Source organism: Dendrobates tinctorius, unplaced genomic scaffold (assembly GCF_039654945.1).
Source record: "Dendrobates tinctorius isolate UK_male_01 unplaced genomic scaffold, ASM3965494v1 ptg000086l, whole genome shotgun sequence".
In the NCBI taxonomy this organism is placed as follows: Eukaryota; Metazoa; Chordata; class Amphibia; order Anura; family Dendrobatidae; genus Dendrobates; species Dendrobates tinctorius.
In genome coordinates this window covers 69706361-69720746 of record NW_027361754.1, presented here as the reverse complement: position 1 = coordinate 69720746, position 14386 = coordinate 69706361, and the positions used below count along the sequence as shown (strand labels likewise).

Genomic DNA, 14386 nt, shown 5'->3' with positions numbered 1-14386 from the left:
AAATTGGAGACATGTTCGATTCAGATCCGAGTGTAAGATCAAAATTGGCAATGCAAGTCTATGGGATGTGGAAAACTTCGGACTGTGCTCGGATGACTTCTGAGTGCAGTCCAATTTTCATAGACTGACAGAAAGGAGAAGGTGGAGAAACTTTTTTTTCTCTCCACCTCCTAGAAAAACTGATGCCACTCTGATCAGTGTCTAATCAAAAGGCCACGTTCACATGTTAAGTATTTGGTGAGTTTTTACGTCAGTATTTGTAAGCCAAAACCAGGAGTGGATGATAAATACAGGAGTGGTGACGGGTTTCTATTATACTTTTCCTCTGATTGTTCCACTCCTGGTTTTGTCTTATAAATACTGATGTAAAATACTGACCGATACTGAACGTGGCCTAACAATAAGACGTTTTTCTTGGATGGAGAGAGAATGGAGAGAGAATGGTCCTGTGACCCCACCCTTCCTCCTCTTTCACAGTATTTTGCATCAGTGTTTGTTTGCCAAAACCAGAAGTGGAACTTACAGAGTAAAACTGTTATTAAAAGTTTGACACCTGTTCTGTGTTTTGGAGACACTTCTGGTTTTGGCATAGAAATACTTATGAAAAACTGATGTGTGAATGAGGCCTCAATGTAACAAGATGGTGACCATTACACACAAGAAATTATTTTTAATTTATTCCCTCTTTCTTTCTTTCTCTCTATTTCTCTCTCTCTCTTTCTTTCTTTCTCTTCCTTACTTTCTTTTTCTCGCTTTCTTCCCTTTTCTCTCTTTCTTTCTTTCTTTCTTTCTTATATCCATCTTTTTCGTTCTTTCTCTCTTTCTTTCTTTTTCTCTTTCTTTCTTCCCTTCTCTTTCAATTTATTTCTTTGTTTCTCTTTCTTCCTTTCTCAATTTCTTTCTCTTTCTTTCTTCCTTTCTCTATCTTCATTTTTCTCTTTTTTTCTTCCTTCCTTTTTCTCTTTCTTTTTCTCTCTTTCTATCTTCCCTTCTCCCTCTTTCTTTCTCTTTCTCTTTCTCTTTGTTTCTCTTTCTTCTTTTATTTATTTCTTTCTTTCTCTTTCTTTCTTTTTCTCTTTCTTTCTACCTTTCTCTCTCTTTATCTGTTTCTTTTTCCCTCTTTCTTTGTTTCTTCCTCTTTCTTACTTTCTTTCTTTTTCTCTTTCTTTCTTTCTTTCTTTCTCTCTTTCTATTTCTTTCTTTGTTTCTCTTTCTTCCTTTCTCAATTTCTTTCTCTTTCTTTCTTTCTCTTTCTTTCTTTTTCTCTTTTTTCTTCCTTCCTTTTTCTTTCTTTTTCTCTCTTTCCATCCTCCCTTCTCCCTCTTTCTTTCTCTTTCTCTTTGTTTCTCTCTTCTTTTATTTCTTTCTCTCTTTCTTTCTTTTTCTCTTTCTTTCTACCTTTCTTTCTCTCTCTCTCTCTCTCTCTCTCTCTCTCTCTCTCTCTCTCTCTCTCTCTCTCTCTATATATATATATATATATATATATATATATATATATATATATATCTGTTTCTTTTTCCCTCTTTCTTTGTTTCTTCCTTTCTCTTTCTTTTTTCTTTTTCTTTCTTCCCTTCTCTCTCTTTCTTTCTATTTCTTTCTTTGTTTACCTTTTTCGTTCTATATTTCTTTCTCTATCTTTCTTTCTCTCTTTCTTCCTTCTTTTCTTTCTTTCTCTCACTTTCTTTCTTTTTCTCTTCCTTCCTTCCTTTCTCTCTTTCTTTCTTTCTTTCTTTCTTTCTTTCTTTCTTTCTTTCTTTCCTTTTCTCTCTTTCTTTCTTTGTTTCTCTTTCTTTGTTTCTTCCTTTCTCTGTTTCTTTCTTTCCTTCTTTCATTCATTTTTCTCTTTCTTTTTCTTTCTTTCTTTCTCCCTTTTTTCTCCCTTTCTTTTTTCCTTATTCCTTTCTCTTTCTTTCTTTTTCTCTTTATTTCTTCCCTTCTCTCTCTTTCTTTCTCTCTCTTTCTCCCTTTCTTTTTCTCTTTCTTCCCTTCTCTTTCTCTCTTTTTTTCTTTTTCTCGCTTTCTTTCTGCACTTCTCTCTCTTTCTTTTTCTCTCTCTTTCTTTCTTTTTTTTTTCTCTTTATCTCTTTCTTTCTCTTTTTCTTTTGTTCTCTCTCTCTTTGCTTTATTTCTTTGACACTCTCTTTTTATATTTATCTTTCCATTTCCTTTCTTTTTTTCTATTCTCTGAGAACCCCTTTAACGATTTATCCTCACATACGTTCTATGTGTTTTGTTCAGGCTGTTTCCGATTTGCCAGGCTGTATAAGGGTATTTTCACAAGTCCATTATTTGCAGCAGAAAAATCTGAAAATACTGATGTATTTGCAGGAAAAAAAAACACATAAAATACGTGCATTTTTTTATGCCTTTTTGATGCATTTTCGCTATTCATTAATACGTGTGAAATCTGCAGCAAAAACTCTGAAAGAATTGACACGCTCCGGATTTACATCTTCAAGTCACAAATGACCAACGTGTGCGTGAGACTTCAGGAATCTCATTCACTTTGCTGTTTCTAGCAAATCATTCAGGTTTTGTGACAAATCTGCGCAGAAAAAACACATGACAAAAACGCAACGTGTGCACAGACCCTTACTGGTATATTAGGGATGTAAGAATTGGAATGTATTTTTTTTAACGAAATTGTCAATGAGGATTTTGAAGAAAATTCCTGACAGTGCACAAACCAGACTGGCCAGGTATCATGCCGCTTGCTGTAAGGAGACTCCAAGTGCCCATGAAATTCCACAGCGCACACATCTCTGTCCCCTCCAGGCCACGGCTGCTGCCACTCCCACACCTGCTACAGAAGAGCAGGAAATCGCCAAGTGTCAACTCAAAGTCAGTTGTGCCTGCACTGAGCACCTGGCAGCAGCAGCCATGGGCCTCGCTCTGGCCTTGGTGGCCATCATTGCCGGCATTTTTATTGCGTTATTTTTTTTATTGGTGGCCGGCGTCATTTATTTTGAATTTGCCAACTCGGACATCCCACCAGGAGTTGCAAATCCTGCCAAGCTTAGGATCATTCACTGCATCATGATTGGCATTGCAGTAGTGGTGAGTACCCACTATGTATGAAATATAAATCTCAGCCTGGAACGGCATATGGCCTAGTGCGCGCTCTTAGCGCTTGTGACATCTTGGCGTGATATTGTTTCCCATATACAATTTGTCAAAGATTTATATTCTTCAACTTTGCCCCTAAGCTTCATTATTCTGACTCTTGGCTATTATTTTCATAATCCTAAATGTATTTAAAGGGGTTGTCCACTACTTTCATATTGAGTGCCTATATTATACGTCATCGGTGAGGGTCTGATGCCCGGCACCACCTTCAGCAGCGCCCGGATGTGCGCGGAGCGGAGCTCCGGAGTTCCATATTGTTTAGTGACCGCCGGGTTCTAATCATCAGCTCCTGATCTGCCAATGGTGATAGCAGCTGATTTGTGGGGGAGCCGGGTATCAGACCTCCTCCGATCAGATATTGATGACCTGTCCTAAGGATTGCTCATCATTATTAAAATAGTTGACAACCCTTTTAAGCTTACTTCAACTACTTAGGGTTCACACAGTTTTTTTTAACGTGTATTTTTAAGCTTCAAAATCTGCTTCAAATACATTGATTTCAAGTGGAAATTCACATTTCTATTTCCATAGCAAGCGTTTTTTTCAACCAAGTTTTAAAAATGTCGCTGCTGGAAAAAAAAAAAACGACATGTCACTTATTTGATGGAGATTCCTTGACAGTATCAAGTCAAAAGGCAGCTAAAAAAAAAAACCAAGTCAGAAAAAAAGTGAACAAAAACCTCTTCAAATCTGCTTCAAAATCATGATCATGTTCAAAAATGGTTACAAAAAACTGTGTCACATCTAAAAAACTTGTCAAAAACCAAGCAGATTTGCCTTGAACTTAATTTCTGCATCTTCTCCATTCTGTGAGTCAGCGTATATCAGACTGCACTCGGATGACATCTGAGTGCTATCCGATGTTTTGCATGCACCCATAGATTTGTATGGATGCTTACCTTCTTACCTTCTGACATATATGCTGCTAATCGCAGCATGCAGCGATTTTTTTTTTTCCTCTTGGTGACTTTGCATGAAAAAAAAATGCTAGTTGGCCCTGCCCCATAGAATAACATTGGAGCAAGTGTTTTCCGATGAAAGATCGGAGAGCACTCATCCGAGTTATAATCTGGCCACTCGCCAGTGTGAGTGTGCCCTAATAGTGGCTAAGTCCCCTACATGCGTGTTTTAGGGGTAACAGACCCCCTTTAATAGGAACTATGTGTTGCTTCCTTTTTCTCCTGCAGTGGAGCTATTGTGCTTCACCCGACCTCTAGGAGTACCAGAACTGGGGATCCTATGATCATCATAAAATTGTTGAAGACCTTTAAAAAACGTGGTTGTCCATGGCAGATAATCTTACATATTATGAAACGTCAGGTTTTGGTCAATGAGTTTAGGCCTTCAATGATGACACGTGTCTGCTGCTTCCATCTCCTTCTCAGGTATGCCAAAAAGTGAAGTTAACGGGGTAATCCAGGCTAAAATCAATGGGTCTCACCATTATTGGAGGCATTTGGTCTGTCAAAAGGTCTTAGCACAAAAGCCCTTTATCAATGAAATTGTCCGATTGGATTATTAAGGGGCCAAATAAGTAAAGGGCTGGACAGTTAGGGACCCTCAATAATGACATGTTTGAACCTGTCCTTATTAGTGGCGTCGTCTTTATTTTAAGCCTGTACAAGTTTAGATTCAGGTTTTACGACACCAAGCTAGAAGAACCAGTAGTGATAAGCAGATAGCGAGCCGATTTCATGATAGCAGGTGATAATTATCAGCAAAGATATGGCTCCAGTAGGTGCAGAGGTGGCATCTACACTTGAGCCCTGGTGTCAACCCATCAATCCAGGAGTTAAGCTAGAGGCCAGCTTGGACCAGGGGTGTAGCTAGGGGGTTGGCAACCTCATGGTGCTGGAAATGGACCGGCCATGGTCTCCTGACCAGAATTCAACAGAATCATATATGCCTGACAGTAGACTTGCGGCTGGTGGCAACCCCAAGGTGATGCATTTCTGACGTGCACCAACAAGCCACCTGTCATGGGCAGGGGCATTTAGATGCAGCATATTGAACGTTTTGCCCTGGGGAAATTGTCCTTGCTACAGTTCCAACTTGAACTAATATATTTTTGTGTCCTTCTAATCTTGGGTGCTACGACTATGACAGAAGTCAACCCCCAATAGGTTGACTATTGAGATGACAGTCGGGGACTGGACACTTGCTGCTTTTTATGGTCAGTCTTTCGGAATCTTTAACAAGTTCCAAAGAGTCTGAATTATCACGTACCAGATCGAAGGGTGAAGGGTAAATGTTAGTGCTACATTCACCCATTGGTATTTCCATTTTTATCTGTTATTACTGCTTAGTTACTATCAGTGTGTAAAGCTAAAACATATAAGATAATACAAGTTTATCCATTAACACTATGTAATCTCAGAACAGTAAACTTCAAGCCTATGGTTATAGATCTGAGTAGACTAGGCGCGCACTATACACAAAACGGCCAAAACAAATTACCCCAAACCAAAGGTCACGAAGTGGTCACGTCAATCCCAGGCACCATTATTGTTTGTGAAATACTTTCATATAAAAATGGTTGAAATAGTTAATTGCAGCAGAAAATCAGCTTAGATTTCTGTTGTGGATTTACTGTAAAATCCATAGAAGATGTCTACATAGTGTGAAAATGGCCATAGGATGAAGCCGCTGCAGAATTTTCAAATTTTGTCATGAATTTGGCCTCGGATTTTCCTTTTGTATCGCAAAATGTTAGCACTATATAAGTAATCATAATAAATAAATTAAGGGTGAACTCTACTAGGGAATTAAGTGGTGCCAAGAATATTCCACCACTGCCACGGATAACAGCTGGGGGACTGGTGCAGATCCCACCACTTCCACTAGTTTGTCAAGGAGGACAGTGGGGGTCACGCAGATCCCACTACAGTCCTACAGTCATGGCCAAAAGTTTTGAGAATGACACAAATATTATATTTTCACATGATCTGCTGGCCTCTGGTTTTTATGTGTGTTTGTCAGATGTTTTTATCACATAAAGAAATATAATTGCAATCATATTATGAGTAGCAAAAGGTTATATTGACAGTTAAGGGGGTTTTACACATAGTGATATCGCTAGCGATATCGCTATGTGTGGTACTTACCTCCGACCGGCTCCCCTGCTGTCCGTCGCGGATCGCGCGAGAATGTCCGGCTCCATTTCTCGTTGTCAGCTTCCTGCTGTGACGACAAGCGACGCGTGGAGGCGAGCGGGAGGACGTCAGGATCGCTGTGTGTGAAAGGTGAGTATCGTGCGCTGCGTCGCTGCTGCATTGCTGTGAGATCTTTCTGTGTGAAAGCTCACTAGCGATCATTTAGCGATGCACCAGCGATCCTGACCGGGTCGGATCGCTGGTGCATCACTAAATGTAAAGGGGCCTTTAGAATGAGTTAATGCAGCAAGTCAATATTTGCAGTGTTGACCCTTCTTCTTCAGGACCTCAGCAATTCTCCCTGGCATGCTCTCAATCAACTTCTGGATCAAATCCTGACTGATAGCAGTCCATTCTTGAAAATCAATGCTTTTATTTTGTCTGAATTTGAAGGTTTTTGTTTGTCCACCTGTCTCTTGATGATTGACCACAAGTTCTCAATGGGATTAAGATCTGGGGAGTTTCCAGGCCATGGTCCCAAAATCTCTATGTTTTGTTCCCTGAGCCATTTAGTTATCACCTTTGCTTTATGGCAAGGTGCTCCATCATGTTGAAAAAGGCATTGTTGATCGCCAAACTGCTCTTGGACGGTTGGGAGAAGTTGCTCTTGGAGGACATTCTGGTACCATTCTTTATTCATGGCTGTGTTTTTAGGCAAGACTGAGAGAGAGCCCATTCCCTTGGCTGAGAAGCAACCCCACACATGAATGGTTTCAGGATGCTTGACAGTTGGCATGAGACAAGACTGGTGGTAGCGCTCACCTGGTCTTCTCCGAATAAGCCGTTTTCCAGATGTCCCAAACAATAGAAAAGGGGATTCATCAGAGAAAATGACTTTACCCCAGTCCTCAGCAGTCCACTCCCTGTACCTCTTGCAGAATATCAGTCTGTCCATGATGTTTTTCCTGGAGAGAAGTGGCTTCTTTGCTGCCCTCCATGAGACCAGGCCTTGCTCCAAGAGTCTCCGCCTCACAGTGCGTGCAGATGCACTCACACCTGCCTGCTGCCATTCCTGAGCAAGCTCTGCACTGCTGGTAGCCCGATCCCGCAGCTGAAACACTTTTAAGAGACGGTCCTGGAGCTTGCTGGTCTTTCTTGGGCGCCCTGGAGCCTTTTTGGCAACAAGGAAACCTCTCTCCTTGAAGTTCTTGATGATGTGATAGATTGTTGACTGAGGTGCAATCTTTCTAGCTGCGATACTCTTCCCTGTTAGGCCATTTTTGTGCAGTGCAATGATGACTGCACGTGTTTCTTTAGAGATAACCATGGTTAACAGAAGAGAAACAATGATGCCAAGCACCAGCCTCCTTTTTAAAGTGTCCAGTGGTGTCATTCTTACTTAATCATCCAGCCCTGTCCTCATCAACACCCACACCTGTGTTAATGGAGCAATCACTGAAACGATGTTAGCTGGTCCTTTTAAGGCAGGGCTACAATGATGTTGAAATGTGTTTTGGGGGATAAAGTTCATTTTCTAGGCAAATATTGACTTTGCAAGTAATTGCTGTTAAGCTGATCACTCTTTATAACATTCTGGAGTATATGCAAATTGCCATTAGAAAAAATGAAGCAGTAGACTTTGTAAAAATTAATATTTGTGTCATTCTCAAAACTTTTGGCCATGACTGTACTGTCACCTTTTTGTCAAGGAGAAGGAACTCTGCTGTGGAAAGATGGAAGTGTCAGCGCTCTCTCTCATGTCCCCTGTTTTAATTAGTTTCTCTCTTTCTTATTTATAATTAGTTTCTCTCTTTCCCTGCCACAATTAATCCCATCTGTTTAATGTGAGGTTGAGATGTCCCCTCTCCGGATAAGTCTAAAGGGCAGTTTACATTTAGCGATGCACCAGCCATCCGACCAGCGATCCGACCCGGTCAGGATCGCAGGTGCATCGCTAAATGATCGCTAGTGAGCTGTCACACAGGCAGACCTCACAGCGACGCAGCAGCGATACTCACCTTTCACACACAGCGATCCTGACGTCCTCCTACCCACCTCCACATGTCGCTCGTCGGCGCCAGAAGGAAGCCCAGCAGGAAGCGGACGACGAGAAATGGAGCCAGACATTCTCGTGCAATCAGCGATAACCAGCAGGGGAGCCGGTCGGAGGTACGGTAAGTATCACACATAGCGATATCGCTATGTGTAAAACCCCCTTTAGGCTATGTGCACACACTGCGGTTTTGGCTGCTGCGGATCTGCAGCAGTTCTGCAGACAGTGTACAGTAGCATGTAAATCTGTGTGACTTACAATCTGCTGTGCACATGCTGTGGATTTTTAACTGCGGAAAAGCTGCAGTTTTGAATCCGCAGAAAGAAATGACATGTCACTTCTTTTCTGCGGATTCTGCTGCAGTTTCCCATCTCCTACATTGTAGAGGTGATAAACCGCAGGGGAAAACCGCAGACCAATCCGCAGCGTGTGCACATAGCCTTATGGATTTGAATGTCTCTCCATGACAATCAGCTTTTTCACAGTATGCTTATTTCACACTGTGTGTATGAGGTTTGAAAATCGATATGTATTTTACAGGTGGCCTAAGACTTTACAGACATAGTGGGTCCAATTCATTCAAGCTTGCATGCCAGAATTCTGGTGTTACAGCTTTGAAAAGTAGTAAACATATGGCAAAACTTGGAGTTGTGCAAAAATGTACCAACGTTTGGTATTTTCACACTGGTTTCTCCCAGCTACACCAAAATAAGTAGAGATGGGGTGCGAGAAGCCACCACTCGTCTAATTCATGACGATCTGTACACATGAAATCTCACTGCAGCCCCTTAAGTTCTCTAACTTCTACTACAGCCAGTTGTCTCACAGCCAGAGCAGATCAGATCTGAAGCTTGGGAGAAGAGGTCTAAGGCCATATTTAGTACCCCCAAGCCATTATGCACTTCTCCCAGCCTTGCTCATCTTAGTAAAATGCACAGAGATAACCCTCTTATCATTCAGACTACTATACTATAACACATAGCGGAACTGAACTTTGCACATTGTACATATATAAATTGAAAAAAAAACTAGAATATAAATATTTCCCCTGTATGTGTTACATAAGGATCTTGATGTGGATTTGTCTCTAATTTTACTTTTGCAACAATGAAAGGTGGGGAAATAAATTGTAATAGTCTGCGGTGAGAATTACTTAATGGAAATCCGCAGAAATTTACAGAACAATATAAATGAATGTGTCTTTAAAGGGAACCTGAAAGGTTGGATAACGCTACTAATCTAGGGTTAATATGCATGTAAACAGTGCTAGAAAGGTGCCCAGCCGCCTTACTGAAAGCCTGGCTAATGGGTAAAAATGAACTTTGTTCCTTCCAGGAGCTGCCGGCTTTCAGTCTTACAGCGGTGCCAGTGTAAGGGTGTGTGCACGCGCTGCAGATTCTGCTGCGGTTCCGCAGCGGTGTACAGTACCATTATTCCCTATGGGAAATGGAAACCGCAGGGCAGACGGTGCGGAATTTTCCGCGCGGATTTTCTGCGGTTTCTAAACCGCAGAAAGAATTGACATGTCAATTCTTTCTGCGGATTCCGCAGCGGTTTACCATCTCCTCCATTGTGGAGATGGTAAAACCGCAGGATAATCCGCAAATAAACCGCCAGTCTTTTGACCTGCGGATTTATCTGCGGATTTTGAAAATCCGTGCCGTTCAATCCGCAGCATGTGCACACAGCCTAAGAACGGCTGACACTGAATGACAGCTCGCAGTGGAGTGTGTCAGTTGGCTGTCAGTCAAAGCTCTAGAGGGTGTTTACAGCAAGTGACGAGAGTCGAGCCGGCTATTGGTTTTCTTTAAAAATCCCATTCACAAATTTAAAAAAAAAAGAATAATTCTGCAAGAAAATTAGAGCAAATTGCGGAATTTTACATTTGCTGCATTCTCTTTCACAGCAGATTTTACCGTGTACAACTCTTTGTAATATAGTTGGGGGGGGCAATACACAACGAAATCCACCTGTAAGGACAGTTTCCATTTCCTTCTCAGGTATTCCTAAGTGTAGCTAATTGGGTAATCCAGGCTAAAATCAATGGGTCCCACCATTATTGGAGGAATTTGGTCCGTATTAGTAGTCAAAAGGTCTTAGCACAAAATCCCTTTATCAATAAAATGTTCCCATTGGTTAGCTAAAGGGCCAAATAAATAAAGGGCTGCACAGTTAGGGACCCTCAATAATGACATGATTCTACCTGTCCTTATTAATGGCGTCATCTATTAAATTATTTAAGCTAATACCAGTTTAGATTCAGGTTTCACCACACCAAACTAGAAAAACCTGTTGTGGTAAGCAGAGAGTGAGCCGATTTCATGCTAGCAGGCGACAATTATCAGCAAAGATATGGCTCCAGTGGGTGCAGAGGTGGCATCTACACTTGAGCCCTGGTGTCATCTCATCAATCCAGGAGTGCAGCTAGTGGCTATCTTGGACCAGGGGTGTAGCTAGGGGGGTGGCAACCCCATGGCGTTGGATATGGAGTTGACTCGCCCCCAGAGGCCGTGGGGTACTCGGTGCCAGGCCCGTTGATTACAAAGGGGAGATGTCACAGTGGCAGTGACCCAGTCCGTGGCCTCAGGCGGTCAATGTAAAAGGGGGTAGAGTGATGGGGATAAAGTTATTGAGATGATTCGTGACGCCACCTGTGGTTTCTGGTCAGTTTGACCAGCGCTGCAGGGCTGCTTCTCTGGGATGGATGGTGTGATGCAGCAATGATGTTGAAGCTCCCCACAGGTGGAGCTGTAGTCCCAGGGCAGTGTAGATGAGGTTGGCAAGTGGGGAGATGATGTAAAGAAGCAGATGTAGCAGAGCTGGGTGTTAGGCGCAAGAATAAGTGGAGGACACAAGGGCCTGTAGTTCCAAAGCTTTACTCACAGTCTGTTGCGCATACAGGTGCCCACTTCGGTGCCCTGTCCTCCAGGTCAGGGGCTCAGCCAACTCCCAGGCAAGGTAAAGTACACCTTTCCAGCACTCCTCCAACATGTGCCTTCTCTGAACGTCTCCACACTAGCGCCTAATCTGAAGTACTTGTAGTTGCGTATTAAACTCAAGTTCCTCCTTCTTGATGTTACTTAGAACTCTACTTGTTCGGCAGACAGCTGTAGCCTGCTTCGGGGACTCCTTGCTATCAAGTCCCGGCTCACTCACGTTGCTGTTGTGCCCCCAAGTCTTAGGTGGAAATAAAGTGGTGACAACTTCTATTCCTCCGGTGTCTGCTGCAGGAACATCAGTTTCCATACAACCTCGGGGACCGGACCCCGGCCATGCGCTTCGAACTTGAGGAAGGGCTCTGCTCTGACCCTAGACCTTAGTTCTCTTATTCTCCTTACGTTCCGTACTAAACTATCTTCCTTCTGAAGAATCAGACTTTCTATGGCTCTTTCCTGTGCCAGCAGCTCAAGGTCACAGGAGTTTGCTGCAGCACTTCATTCACTCCATCCCTCTCAGGGGATCTTCTCTCACCAACTGACCTTTTCCTAATATTCTCCCGCTCTCTTGTGCAGTCTAATCTCCACCCACCTCCCAGCACTCTTCGTGTTCCAAGCAGGGAGCCACCAATGGTGCTTTGCTACACTGCTATGTTGTGTGGGATGCTGGTGTTGGAGTGTGGTCAGGTGTCTTCACCTTACCTGGATAGTGGGGTACCACACCTCAGGAGGAGGTGTAGTACCTCTGTGGCGACTGAACCCTCAGGGGCGCCACATACCCCCATTAAACACGGCACGTCCGCGGGCTGCAAGTGAAACAAAGATGTTAAATAAGGAACATACAACATTTTTAAAATGCATTTTAACAGGTAAACAATTTTTAACCCCTTTCTGTCATGTGACGTACTATCCCGTCCATGTGCCCTGGGACTTAATTCCCAGGGACGGGATAGTACGTCACAGCAATCAGCAGTGCCCACGTGGTGAGCGCCGCTGATCGCACCTGGGTGTCAGCTGATTATCACAGCTGACACCCGGCACAATGTGTCAGGGGCGGTCATGGACCGCCCCTGACACGTTAACCCCATGCACACAGCGATCAAACACGATTGCGGTGTACCGGGGGTTAAAGGGAAGCATCGGCAGAGAGGGGGCTCCCTCCGTACTTCCCTGAGCCCCCCACACCAGCGCAATGTGCAGTGCTCCTGCGGGGGGCTCCATCCCTGCAGGTCTCCGAATCCAAGATGGCGACGGGGACCTACGGGGGCCTGCAGGGAGCTGGCTTCCTCAGTGCCTGCAAAGTGCAGACATGAGGAAAGCCTGTGCAGTGCCTGTGACAGATCGCTGATCTGTCACAGTGATCTGTGATGTGACAGATCAGCGATCTGTCACATGACAGGTATGTCCCCCCGGGGACAATGTAATAAAGTAAAAAAAAAAAAAAAAAAGTGTATAAATAATTTTTAAAAAATCGCTAAATAAATAATAAAAAAAAAAATATTCCCTAATAAATTCATTCTTTGGAAATAAAAATAATAAAAAAAAAACAATAAAAAAACACATATTTGGTATCGCCGCGTCCGTAATGACCCGCCCTATAAAACTGTCCCACTAGTTAACCCCTTTAGCGAATAAAGCATCATCAGCAAAAAATTTAAAAAGTTATAGCTCGCAGAATAAAGCGATGCAAAAATAATAATTTTTTTATATAAAATTGTTTTCATTGCATAAAAGCGCCAAAACATAAAAAAACGACCTAAATAAGGTATCGCTGTAACCGTACTGACCCGAAGAATAAAAGGGCTTTATCAATTTTACCGCAGGCGGAACGGTGTAAACGCACCCCCCAAAAGAAATTGATGAAACGCTGGTTTTTGTTCATTCTGCGTCCCAAAAATCGGAATAAAAAGCGATCAAAAGATGTCACGTGCCCGAAAATGATGCTAATAAAAATGTCAACTCGTCCCGCAAAAAATAAGACCTCACATGACTCGGTGGGTCAAAATACGGAAAAATTATAGCTCTCAATATGTGGTGATGCAAAAACTATTTTTACAATAAAAAGCGTCTTTTATGCTGTGTGCCCACGTAGCGATTTTTAAGCGTTTTTGCCGCGATTTTCGGCGCGAAAACGCTGCGAAAACGTTTAAAAATCGTGTACAGAACGCCCCCATGCATTCCTATGGCATTCCGCACATGCTGTGCTAATGCTGCGCTCTTCCCGCGGCGGAATCGCATCGCGGAAAAAATCGCAGCATGCTCATTCTTTTGTGCGGAATCGCAAAGAATTGCCGCGATTCCGCACCCATAGGAATGCATGAGAACCGCTTACTTCCCGCATGTGACTATGTCCACCATGCAGGAAGTTAAGCGTCTCATGTGCGGTTGGTACCCACGGTGTGGAGGAGAGGAGACTGTCCTCCAGGCCCTGGGTACCATACCCCTGTAAAAAAAAGAATAAAAAATCGGGGTATATTTACCTTCCGACGTCCCGCGCTGCATTCCCGGCCTAAGCGTTCCCAGTAATGCCTTGCGGCAAGGCCCTGTAATGACGTAGTCTCGCGTGACTCTAGCGGTCTCGCGAGATCGCTATAGCAACGCGAGACTACGTCATCACAGGTCTCGCAAGGCATTACTGGGAACGCTGAGGCCCGGGAATGCAGCGCGGGACGCCGGAAGGTAAATATACCCCGATTTTTTTATTTTTTTTAACATTCTATCTTTTACTATTGATGCCGCATAGGCGGCCTCAATAGTAAAAAGCTGCTCACACTTGTCAAACACTATGTTTGACGAGTGTGACCAACCTGTCAATCACTTTCCAAGCGATGCTTCAAATCGCTTGGAAAGTGCTTGAATATCGCACGCGAAAATCGCGGCAAAATCGCGATCATAATCGCGGTGAAATCGCGCGGAAAAAAACGGGCGATTTCTGGGAAGGAGTCCGGTTTTTAGTGAGCGTTTTAAAACGCTACGTGGGCACATAGCCTTAGCGTGTGACAGCTGCCAAAAATAAAAACCCGCTATAAATAGTAAATCAAACCCCTCGCTATCACCCCCTTAGTTAGGGAAAAATAATAAAATTAAAAGAGAATGCATTTATTTCCATTTTCCCATTAAGGTTAGGGCTAGGGTTAGGGCTAGAGTTAGGGCTGAGATTAGTGTTAGGGGTGTGTTGG

General features: G+C 43.1%; 1 protein-coding gene across 1 annotated transcript in view; it reads left to right on the top strand.

Moving 5' to 3' along the window:
- Positions 1–2591: 2591 nt before the first annotated feature.
- Positions 2592–14386, top strand: part of LOC141097990 (arylacetamide deacetylase-like 4) — a 35148-nt gene continuing 23353 nt past the window's right edge. The window contains exon 1 of the mRNA XM_073585566.1: positions 2592–3057. Coding sequence (XP_073441667.1) covers positions 2650–3057 — 408 coding nt within the window. The 5' untranslated portion in view covers positions 2592–2649. The remainder of the gene's footprint in view (positions 3058–14386) is intronic.